This window comes from Anomaloglossus baeobatrachus, chromosome 7 (assembly GCF_048569485.1).
Source record: "Anomaloglossus baeobatrachus isolate aAnoBae1 chromosome 7, aAnoBae1.hap1, whole genome shotgun sequence".
Lineage (NCBI taxonomy): Eukaryota > Metazoa > Chordata > Amphibia > Anura > Aromobatidae > Anomaloglossus > Anomaloglossus baeobatrachus.
Window position 1 is genome coordinate 245,662,492 of NC_134359.1, and position 12,938 is coordinate 245,675,429.

At 44.6% G+C, this 12,938-nt stretch overlaps 1 protein-coding gene across 1 annotated transcript in view; it reads left to right on the forward strand.

Moving 5' to 3' along the window:
* SDR42E2 (short chain dehydrogenase/reductase family 42E, member 2) overlaps positions 1–12,938 on the forward strand; it is a 54,598-nt gene that overhangs the window by 38,932 nt on the left and 2,728 nt on the right. The window contains exon 11 of the mRNA XM_075319143.1: positions 12,061–12,134. Coding sequence (XP_075175258.1) covers positions 12,061–12,134 — 74 coding nt within the window. The remainder of the gene's footprint in view (positions 1–12,060; positions 12,135–12,938) is intronic.

Below are 12,938 nucleotides of genomic sequence, written 5' to 3' on the forward strand. Positions count from 1 at the left end.
TCCTGTTTTAAATCAGCCATACAGTTTATATTTAGGGCTAATGTTTATGAGCATTGCTCACAGGGTAATAATACACAGCAGCCAGTGGCATAACTAGAGTCTGGTGGGCCCCGCTGCAAAATTTGGATCTGGACCCCCCACTCACACATTATTTAGTAATCTACCCCATCCTTGGTCCATCGTGGTATATATTTTCTTTCCCCATCCTAGTATATATGTTCTTCATTGTGTACATATCCTATTATATATGTACCTCATCCCGAGCCCATCCTGGAATATATGTTCCCCGTCCTGGTGTATATATTCCCCCATCCTAGTGTGTATGTGTGTGTGTATATATATATATATATATATATATATATATATATATATATATATACAGGTGTATCTGAATAAATTAGAATATCACCAAAAAATTAATTTATTTCAGTAATTCAATACAGAAAGCAACCGCATATATTATATAGAGCCATTACACACAGAGGGATCTATTCCTATATATTATATAGTCATTACACACGGAGGGATCTATTCCTATATATTATATAGAGCCATTACACACAGAGGGATCTATTCCTATATATTATATAGTCATTACACACAGAGGGATCTATTCCTATATATTATATAGAGCCATTACACACAGAGGGATCTATTCCTATATATTATATAGAGTCATTACACACAGAGGGATCTATTCTTATATATTATATAGTCATTACACACAGAGGGATCTATTCCTATATATTATATAGCGTCATTACACACAGAGGGATCTATTCCTATATATTATATAGAGTCATTACACATAGAGGGATATATTCCTATATATTATATAGAGTCATTACACACAGAAGGATCTATTCCTATATATTATATAGAGTCATTACACACAGAGGGATCTATTCCTATATATTATATAGAGTCATTACACACAGAGGGATCTATTTCAAGTGTTGATTTCTGTTAATGTTGATGATTATGGCTTACAGCCAATGAAAGCCGAAAAGTCATTATCTCAGAAAATTAGAATATTATATAAGACCAACTGAAAAAATGATTTTAAACTCAGAAATGTTGGGCTACTGAAAAGCCTGTACAGTAAATGCCTCAATACTTGATCGGGGCTCCTTTTGCATGAATTACTGCATCAATATGGCGTGGCATGGAGGCGATCAGCCTGTGGCACTGCTGAGGTGTTATGGAAGCCCAGGTTGCTTTGATAGCAGCCTTCAACTCGTCTGCATTGTTGGGTCTGGTGTCTCTCATCTTCCTCTTGACAATACCCCATAGATTCTCCATGGGGTTTAGGTCAGGCGAATTTGCTGGCCAATCAAGCACAGTGACCACAGTGACCACTGAGGAACAGTCCAGTTCTTTTTCTCCTTGGCCCAGGTAAGACGCTTCTGGCGTTGTCTATTGGTCATGAGTAGATTGACACAAGGAATGCGACAGTTGTAGCCCATGTCCTGGATACGTCTGTGTCCAGCAGCAGTCCACTCCTTGTGAATCTGCCCAAAATATTTGAATGGCCTTTTTTTAACAATCCTTTCAAGGCTGCGGTTATCCCGGTTGATTTTACACCTTTTTCTACCACACTTTTTTCTTCCACTCAACTTTCCATTAATATGCTTGGATACAGCCCTCTGTTAACAACAAGCTTCTTTAGCAATGACCTTTTGTGGCTTACCCTCCCTGTAGAGTGTGTCAATGACTGCCTTCTGGACATCTGTCAAGTCAGCAGTCTTCCCCATGATTGTGTAGTCTACTGAACCAGATTAAGGGGCCATTTTTTTTTTTTAAACTCGTTTTATTGAAGGTTAAGTAAGACATTACATTATAGGATAAGTCAGCAATTTGTACTTTACAAGTATACACATATACTGTTTGATAAGCATAGTAATAAAGTAACAGCAATTAAATCCACAACTATTACATTCAATCTGGCCTTAGCACATTAATCATTGCAGAGGAGTCAGTTCTTATAAGAGAAGCGCAACCCAGATTACAGCGGTCGTGTAGTATCCCCAATACATTATATCATAAGCCACATATTCTCCTTTCCACCCATCAGAATACCATTAGTTACTATCACGCCAGTACCGACTGTAGGCTATCAGTTAGGGAGCCGGGTGATCCTCCGGTCAAGGGCGAGTCCATCCATCTACCCCATATTTTGTCAAATTTATGTAATGATCCCCTTATCTTATAAACATAGTGTTCTGACGGAATTATAGCATTTACCAACGCAATCCATGAGGCTCTGGTTGGAGGGTGGACGCCCATCCAGTTTAGTATAATGCCCTTCCGGGCCAAAAATAATACCTTTTTTATTAGCAAGTTTTCATTTTGGGACCAGGCGCGTACGTCCACCACCCCAAACAGACACATAATTGGGCACAGAGCAACTCCTTTCTGAAGTATGGTGGATAGAATCGTTACAACCTCGCTCCAATAGGAGAGAATGACCCGGCAATCCCATATCATGTGCCAGAAATCAGCACCGTCTCTCCCGCATCTTGGACAACCCACCCCCACCAGATTATTCGCCTTTTTCATCTTGTTCAATCTTTGAGGAGTCATATAACTTTGGTGTATTATGTATAACTGAATCAGTCTATTATTGACTGCCGGAGAGACTAGCGTGTGGGATTCGACAATGTCGTCCCACACTACATCATCAATTTCAGGGATCCTGGCACTCCACCTCTCCCGGACAGAAAGAGGACTGGTCATGGCCTTAGCCCGGATAAGGGAGGAGTACAGTTTGGAAATGAGGCCTCCAGGGCCCTGTGATCTGATAATTCCAATGACTGGAAAGGAAGAGAATCTAATCCCACGACCAGAGAACTGAGCCCGAAAGGCGTGCCTAATCTGGAGATACTGAAACCCATGAGATTCCGGCAAATAAAATTCTGCACGCAGCTGCGCAAAGGGGCGGAGACCACCATCCCGGACCAGTGATCCCAAGGAGACTATTCCTCGATTCCTCCATTCACCAAACCCCGGCAGCCCACAAAAGTGTGGAAGGTCCAGGTTACCCCATATTGGTGTCTCAGTTGGCATATCATGGAAACCAAAAATGGTTTTAGCCTCCTTCCAGACCCTGGCCCCCAGTTTGTGTATTGGGAGGACCCGACCCTCAGGAGCCCTCTTGTGGTCCGTCAACAATGGCCATAGGAGATCCATACCTGTGAACTCTGCCAGAAGACCCTCCGGAGAACCCCTCACCCCAGGAAGTGTCCATTGTCCCAAATATTTCAATTGTCCGGCCAGATAGTATAAGTACAGATCAGGAAGGGCCATACCCCCCATGTCCTTGGGTCTCTGTAATTTGGCCAACTGGACCCTTGATCTGGAAGGACCCCAGACAAAGGTGATCATCAAAGATTCCAGGGACCGAAAGAAAGAGCGAGGAATCTGTACGAATACATGTTGGGTTATGTAAAGACACTTTGGTTGCACTATCATTTTAAGGAGATTAATCCTTCCCGCCACTGAGAGCGGGAGTTGGCTCCATCTATTAAATTTCTCCCCGAGGTGTGATAATAAGGGGGCAATATTTCTTGCTATCATCTCCGAAGGGCTTCCCGTCAATATAATCCCCAGGTATTTAAAATGATCCACCACTGGAACCCTACATATGTGGGTATTCATCATTTCCTCCCTGTCCCGGGATAGGAAGAGAAGGTACGATTTTGACCAATTTATTGACAGGCCCGAGAACTCCCCGAATCGGTCGATTAACTCTACGGCTCTAGGAATGGAGAAATCCGGATCCGAAGCAAACAATAACAGGTCGTCTGCATACAGAGACAAACGTTCATCTCCCTTACGATGTCTCACTCCCCGGTAGATTGGGTCCGTCCGAATGCGCACTGCCAACGGTTCCATGGCAAGGGCGAACAGAAGAGGGGATAGAGGACATCCCTGCCTGGTTCCCCTTTCCAAATGGAAGGTTTCCAATACTCCGCCTCCCACCTGAATGTTAGCCGTTGGGGCTTTATATATAATCTCAATCCATCTAATAAAATCATTGCCGAAACCAAATGCTCGCAGCACCTCCAGCAGGTATGGCCATTCTATAGAGTCAAAGGCCTTGGCCGCATCCAAGGAGACCAAAGCCCAATCCTCCTCTAACTTGGTGCCCATCTGTAGAATCACCTGTGCCCTCCTCAGATTATCCGAAGTACTTCTACCCGGAATGAATCCAGACTGATCCTCATGTATTATGGAGGAGATCACTTTATTGAGTCTAGTTGCTAAAATTTTGGTAAGAATTTTGTAATCAGAGTTCAACAGAGAGATCGGTCTGTATGAGCCACAATCCAGTGGATCCTTATCTGGTTTCAATAGTAGCACGATGGTTGCCTCATAGAAGGAATCAGGCAACCGTCCCCTGCGGAACGAAGCCTCAGCCGTCTCCAGGAGAGCCGGAACCAGCTCCACCCTATACTTGTCGAATATCTCAATCGGGAGTCCGTCTGGGCCAGACGCCTTACCCCTATTGAGGGCTCCCATCGCCTCCACCATCTCTTCCATGCTAATGGGCTCATCCAAGGCCGACCTCTGGGCCAAAGTCAATCTGGGAAGCTCCAGATCCCGCAAGTATTCAGTGATCTCCTCCCTTGACACAGCCAGCCTGGACTCATATAGGTTCCTATAGAAGTCCAGAAACACCTTCAGGATGCCAGTGACGGAGGTGATTGATTCGCCACCGGAGTCTCTGATCTTAAGGACCGCAGGTGAGCTAGTGGATTGGCGCACCAGGAACGCTAGTAAACTACTAGATTGGTTCCCTTGCTCAAAATATCTCTGGTTCATGAAGAAGACATGCCTCTTAGCCTTATCCTGCAGGAACAAAAGATATTTCCTCCCAGCCTGTAGCCACTGGGATCTGTTTCCTTCAGAAGGGTCTGAGGTAAATCTGTGTTCAAGCATTCTATTTTGAGTGGCCAATTCCTCCTCCTCTCTGGCCGCCTGTTTCTTTACATAAGAGATAGAGGAGTGACAGCATCCCCTCAAATACGCCTTAAGCGCGTCCCAATAGGCCGAGTGATTCTCCTCCACGGAGTTCGTCTCGGTGTATGCCCTGAGCTGATCAGGAATCCTATCATTAGTACCAAAGAGTGACAGCCACCAAGGGTTGATCTTCCGTGACACTTTACGAGATTTACATCCTTCCCATTTAATACTGACAAATACCGGAGAATGGTCTGATACTGATCTGGGTAGATGACACACCGATTGTATATGGGCACAGACACTTTCATTTCCACAAATGTAATCAATTCTAGATAATGAGTTTTTCCCTGGGGTATAACATGTATATTCTCTCAGTACTGGGTTAAAAAACCGCCACATGTCGCACCATCCCACCTCCTGGAGGAATGCACTCAATCTAGTTTGCATCGTAGGGGAGATCGGGACCTGTCGGGTGTTGAATCTATCCAGTCCTGTGTTACTAATCAAATTGAAGTCCCCCATGCAGAGCACCAAGGCTTGTGGGAATTGTGAGGCAAACTTAGCCGCTTCATACAAAATTGAGATTCCCATCGCAGGGGGGATGTATATGGCTAAGATCACTATCATGACCCCATCGATGTGAGCCTGGATAAACACATACCTCCCATCATTATCCTTTATAATCTTACCCGGGTCCCACCGCAATGCTTTATGGACTAGTACCGATACTCCCCTCGAATATGAGGAATGAACAGAGTGAGCTGACCATTGAACCCAAGGCTTCTGAAGCACTCTCGTGGTTTCCAACAACAAATGGGTCTCTTGCAAACATATAATCTGAGCTTTAGATTTTTTGATATGTGCAAATACTGCCGCCCGTTTCCTGGATGTGCCCAGCCCCCTAACATTCCATGTCATCAAACTTAAAGCCATTGAAATGTATCTCGTACTGAATTAAGAGGGAAATGTCAAAAACTTAACCCACAGTAGAACTTGGGCAAACGTACCCTTAAATACAAACTATCGGTTGCAAACACACAGCCGAAAGAACTGATCCAGTAGTGTGACCAGGAGAGAGTGTCCCTAGTAACGACCAGGGTGAACCAACGTGGCTAGATGGTGTACTTGGTACGGGGGTGTCCTCGAAACAAGGACTTAAGCTTCTCCTGCAATCCAACGTATTAAATTATCCTGCAACATAACCTTTAATCATACGTAGGTAAGAGAACCCAGAGTAAGTAGGCATAAAAATATGGAAAAAGAGAAAGAGAAGAGAGAAGAGAAAGGAGAGAAGGGGGAAAAAAAAAAAAGGGGGGGGGGGAAGGAAGAGAGAAAGGGGTAAGGGAAGAGACGAAAGAGGAAAGAAATTAAGATGGGCGGAAGAAGAGAGTGTGTGAGGGGGAGGGAATATAGATATATAAAAAGAAGAGAGGTAACAGAGGGCATACTGGGTGGAAACTGAAGAAGAGAGATGAAGGTTGAAGAGGGAAGTTGGAGAAAATAGCAAAGAAGACTTAGAGGTTGATAGGAATAGAATAGCAAGGATGGGTATGAGGCTGAGATAAAGGGGCCGAGGGATTAGACAAGTGAGACTGAGAGGGGGGGAAGAAGAGATCGGAATGTAAAGGAAATGGAAGGAGAATTTGCAGGCAATCCCAAATTATAAGTGACTATCATGTATGGTGACCCCAAAAAACCTTAATATAGCTTTAAAGACAGAATTCAGCATCCTGAACTTAAGTGCGTTGCCAAATACTGCAAACCCGGAGTAAAGTCCCCTTTTGGATCGCAAGATGCAGGATAATTCAAGCTCACATGAAATTGATCATGGCACCGCAGCAGCGTTCTGGCACATGTCCCGCTTGAAGACAGATCAATCCGGTCCCACCAGCGACGAGTATTCCAGAACTCAAACAGGGCTTAGTAATAATCGCAGTGAGCTCAGGTCCCGACACACTCAGAGGCACCATCTCCAGCTGCCCAGCCTTGAGGGGGGTGCCAACCTGGAGACCGGCACAATGGAAGGCCAATAATAAACACATCCAGTAACTCACATGCTTCCGGGGGTCGCAAGCGCGCCATCGCATCCTGATGGAATCGTCAATTTCTCCACAAACTGGAACCAAAGGAGTTGGACGCAGACGCAACTGCGATCCCGAACAACGCTCCACTCGCACGGTAGGAGAGATGGAGAAACCAAAGATATATCGCGCCTTCAATGTCGAGGGACGCCGAATATCTGCATAGGATGATCCTAAAACTATCGCAACAGCGATTCCAGGCGTCCCAGGAAAAGGAATCGTAGCACCGACCTCAATCCAAAGGAGATGAAATAAACAATCAGAACCACGATGCCATCACAACAGCGATCCTCTCGGCGTCGCTCATGGCTGTAACGCTTCAGCGCTTTCTCTTTAGTGTATTGATCCAGTCATCCGCCTCCGCAGGAGATGTAAAGAACAAGGATCGCTCTTGATGAACCACTCTGAGACGAGCCGGGAAGATCATGGAATAAGCAATATGGTGATCTCTAAGACGTTTTTTCACCTGAATGAAGGATGCCCTCGTTTTCTGAAGAGACGCAGAGAAGTCAGGAAAAATCAGTATGGGAGCATTATTATGTAGGATCGGGCCTTTGCGTCGCGCCGCACCAAGGATCGCATCTCTATCCCTGCTGCTCAACAGTCGGGCCAGGAGAGGTCTAGGCTGCGCTCCCGGGGGAGGAGGTCTGGCCGGTACCCGGTGGGCTCGTTCTATAGCGAACGCCGCTGACAGCGTCGCATCAGGGAAAGTTTCAGAAAGCCATGTTTCCATGAACTTACATGGGTCGCTCCCTTCTGCCCTCTCCGGCATCCCCAGAATTCTTAAATTATTGCGACGCAGGCGGTTTTCCAGATCGTCAGCCCTTTGCGCCCAGTTATTTGCCGCGCTCTCCAAAGAGGACAATCTGCCCGGCGTCGCTCTTGCGTCGTCTTCCAGCGTGGAGATCCGCTGCTCCGTCTCCTTTACCCGCTCTCTCAGGTTTTGCAGGTCCAGCCGGAGGAGTCCCACATCAATCTTAACCTCCTCGATTTTGCCCGTCAGCGACACTTTTGAATCCTGGATCGCCGCAAATAACTGCGACGTAACCTGCTGCAGGGTTAGCTCCCGCGGCTCCTTGGATCCGGCCTCCATGCTCTCCTCCTCCTCCGCCTCACTGGATTCCCGCTCCGACTGCTTGCCGACGCCATCTTGCTGGGAGTCCCGAGCAAACTTCTTCAGCTTTTCAGCCGCCGCTGCGCTGCGACCTCTGCTCATGGTACCGATCAGAATGCTCACCGCACCACAGGTAATCCGGAGGTGTATTTAGGCACCAATTTCGGCAGGATTAATAGTATTTATCAGCGTTGGACTGCGGAGCTGCTCTCAGATGCGACCGCTCATGCTGCCTGCTGGCCACGCCCCCCTTTAAGGGGCCATTTTAAACGCTTAGGAAGTTTTTTTTAGGTGTTTTGTTGTAATTATTCTAATTTTTTGAGATAATGACTTTTGGGTTTTCATTTGCTGTAGGCCATAATCATCAACATTAACAGAAATAAACACTTGAAATAGATCACTCTGTGTGTAATGATTATATAATATATAGGAATAAATCACTGTGTGTAATGACTCTATATAATATGTGTTTCCCTTTTTGTATTGAATTACTGAAATAAATTATCTTTTTGATGATATTCTAATTTATTGAGATGCACCTGTATATATATTCCCTCTTCTGCTGATGTATATGTTGCCCATCCTGGTGTATATATTTTCCATACTGGTGTATTTGTTCCCCATCCTGGTATATATGTTCCCCAACCTATCCTGGTACATATGTGCCCCATCCTGTAGACCATCCTGGAATATATGGCTCCCATCCTGGGCTTATCCGAGTATATATTTTCCTAATCTTTGGCCCATCCTGGTATATGTCCCCCATCCTGGGCCCATCCTGGTGTATACAGGGCCTTGCGAAAGTAATCGGCCCCTTTGAATTTTTCAACCTTTTCCCACATTTCAGGCTTCAAAGATAAAGATAAAAAAATTAAATTTTATGGTGAAGAATCAACAACAAGTGGGACACAATTGTGAAGTTGAACGAAATTTATTGCTTATTTTAAACTTTTATAAAAAATAATAAACTGAAAATTGGGGCGTGCAATATTATTTGGCCCCTTTAAGTTAATACTTTGTAGCGCCACCTTTTGCTGCGATTACACCTGCAAGTCGCTTGGAGTATGTGTCTATCAGTTTTGCACATCGAGAGACTGAAATTCTTGCCCATTCTTCCTTTGCAAACAGCTGGAGCTGAGTGAGGTTGGATTTAAAGTGTTTGTGAACAGCAGTTTTCAGCTCTTTCCACAGATTCTCGATTGGATTCAGGTCTGGACTGTGACTTGGCCATTCTAACACCTGGATACGTTTATTTGTGAACCATTCCATTGTCGATTTTACTTTATGTTTGGGATCATTGTCTTGTTGATAGGCAAATCTCCGTCCCAGTCTCAGGTCTTTTGCAGATTCCAACAGGTTTTCTTCAAGAACGGTCCTCTATTTTGCTTAATCTATCTTCCCATCAATTTTAACCACCTTCCCTGTCCCTGCTGAAGAAAAGCAGGCCCAAATCATGAATGCTGCCACCACCATGTTTGACAGTGGGGAGGGTGTGTTCAGAGTGATGAGCTGTGTTGATTTTACGCCAAGCATATCATTTGGTAATGTGCCCAAATAGTTCGATTTTGGTTTCATCTGACCAGAGCACCTTCCTCCACGTTTGGTGTGTCTCCCAGGTGGCTTGTGGCAAACTTTAAACGACACTTTTTATGGATATCTTTGAAAAATGGCTTTCTCCTTGCCACTCTTTCGTAAAGGCCAGATTTGTGCAGTGTACGACTGATTGTTGTCCTATGGACAGACTCTCCCACCTCAGCTGTAGATCTCTACAGTTCATACAGAGTGATCATGGGCCTCTTGGCTGCATGTCTGATCAGTCTTCTCCTTGTTTGAGATGAAATTTTTGAGGGACGGCCGGTCTTGGTAGATTTGCAATGGTATGATACTCCTTCCATTTCAGTTTGATCACTTGCACAGTGCTCCTTGGAATGTTTAAAGTTGTAGAAATCTTTTTGAAACAAAATCCGGCTTTACACTTCTCCACAACAGTATCACGGACCTGCCTGTTGTGTTCCTTGGTCTTCATGATGCTATCTGTGCTTTAAACAGAACACTGAGACTATCACAGAGCAGGTGCATTTATACAGAGACTAGATTACACACAGGTGGCTTATATTTATCATCATCAGTCATTTAGGACAACATTTGATCATTCAGAGATCCTCAATGAACTTCTTGATTGAGTTTGCTGCACTGAAAGTAAAGGGGATGAATAATATTGCACGCCCCACTTTTCAGTTTATTCTTTTTTACAAAAGTTTAAAATAAGCAATAAATTTTGTTTGACTTCACAATTGTGTCCCACTTGTTGTTGATTCTTCACCATAACATTAACATTTTTATCTTTATGTTTAAAGCCCGAAATGTGGGAAAAGGTGGAAAAATTCAAGGGGGCCGAATACTTTCGCAAGGCACTGTATGTTGCTCATCTTGGTGTATACAGTGTGTCCACCCATATCCTGTCCATCGCCATTAACTTGAGAATGGCGACAGCTATAGGCATAGAAGTGGTGTCTAGGTATAGTAAAGTAGCCATGCGCTATGCAATGAAACCACCTATAGCGCCACCTGGTGGAAACCAATGGAGTTAGTATTTTTATCTCGAAAACGTAACGAGATAGAGAAAAAAAGTGAATTACAAAGTTGTAAGGCATCATCAATTCAATACGAATCGACACCTTGCATACAGGAATGCTATGATTAGAACGTGTAAAACTCACAAGGCTGCGGACGTGAAGCGATACCTCATGGAGACTTTCCTACAAGTCAATGGGTATGGTGGCTGCATTGAGTGGCCTCCACGCTCACCTGACCTGACCCCATTGGACTTCTTTCTGTGAGGTCACATCAAACAGCGGGTCTATGCGACCCCTCCACCAACATTGCAGGACCTACGACGACGTATCACAGATGCTTGTGCAAACGTGTCACCTACCATATTGCACAGCGTTCAGCAAGATACAGTATGCTGTCCAGAGTCCAGATGTGCATTGCAGCTGACGGGGGCCACTTTGAGCATCAAAGTTAAATGAGCGCCATATGCGTGACCAGCATTCAATGTTTTGGGGGGTCATGGGTTTCATATCATAGCATTTCTGTATGCAAGGTGTCGATTCGTATTGAATTGATGATGCCCTACAACTTTGTAATTTACTTTTTTTCTCTTATCTCGTTCCGTTTTCGAGATAAAAATGCTAACTCCGTTGTTTTCCACCAGGTGGCGCTATAGGTGTTTTCATTGCGTAGCACATGGCTACTTTACTATACCTAGACACCACTTCTATGCCTATAGCTGCCGCCGTTCTCAAGTTAATGGCGGTGGGCAGGATATGGATGGACACACTGTATGTCCCCATAGCGTAAAAATAGAGACCCTGATTCCAGCTGTGTGTCACTTATTTTGATAAAATCAGTTTTAACAGCAAGAGATTATCAACAGATTTACTGCTGCGATGTATTCCTCTATATTCAGGAGCTCTATATAACCCCACACCAAACACTGATTGGCAGCTTTCTGCCTATGCACAATGTACACAGCAAGCTGCTAACCAGTGGTGTGGTGTGGGCGGAGTTATACACAGCTCAGCATTCAGAGATCTGCTTCATCTGCAGCAAATAGAACAATTATATTAACACAACTGCAGCAAGTAGCCCAATAAGTGACAGGTCACTGGAATCAGGGTCTCTGCGAGTACATCATGCTGATTGGGTAGCCATTACCTGGTGGCAGATTTATGCAGTCTTGCTCTACCTACTATAAGGTGACACAAATATATTGACACCCTCTTGTGTGATCGCTATTTAGCCATCCATATTATAGGTCAAGAAAGAGCTCAACATGTGAATTCTAATAAGGCTGACATAATAAATCATTATAAACTGTCTTGTGTTTACCTTCAGCTTTCATTTTGGAATATATGTATCTCATATTAAGACCATTTGTATCGTTAAACCCGCTGCTGACCCGACATGAGGTAAGATATTAGTTATACAGCCCACTACTGCCTTCCATGATTAAAATCATAAACGTCAGATTTACTCCAGGTAACTCCAATATCTGTTTGTCACGGGGGATTATGGGGATAGTGGGAAACTGGGACCCCTAAGCTGACTCTCAGACTAGGGGGGCCCTGTGCTGTCCCTATTCTGAGAGATACCCCTAATGGTGGGGATGTCTGAGTCTCTTTCCTGACCCTGCTCCTGACCAGCCCTGATCTTATACCCACTCCCTTAGGGGAGGCTGGGACAGGAGAGTGATTTAACTCACGGAAATAGACTAACAGGGAATCAAAACTCTGTCACGCAGGACACACACACAGAGGAATAAGACAATAAGAGATTAAGAGGAAAACAAGAGCAGGGTGGAAACACTAAGACGACGGGTAACTCCACAACAACACCAAGCACAAACCAACTCTTTCTCCAGGAATTCCGGGACACCACAACTCACAGACCAACACAGCATAAACTATAGTTGGCATAGGTAGAAGATTTTCTCCAGCATAAAAATGAGAGAAGTGATTGGCTTCCTTACAACATGTGATTAAAGAAGCCTTGTAAGCAGACTAGCAGAGGTTAACTCTTGCTAGCCTGTCTATGAATAAGCAGACAGCAGGTCCATGCCCGGGTCTGTCTGAGTTGATCAAAAACACCAGACAAACCATCAGGCAGAGTATCAGTCTCTGCAATGTGAATAGATCCGATGCCACCATGACAGTTGACAAGTTTTGTGCAAAACTGTGTGACACTGTTTCAACGTCTCCATGTATTACAGGGCA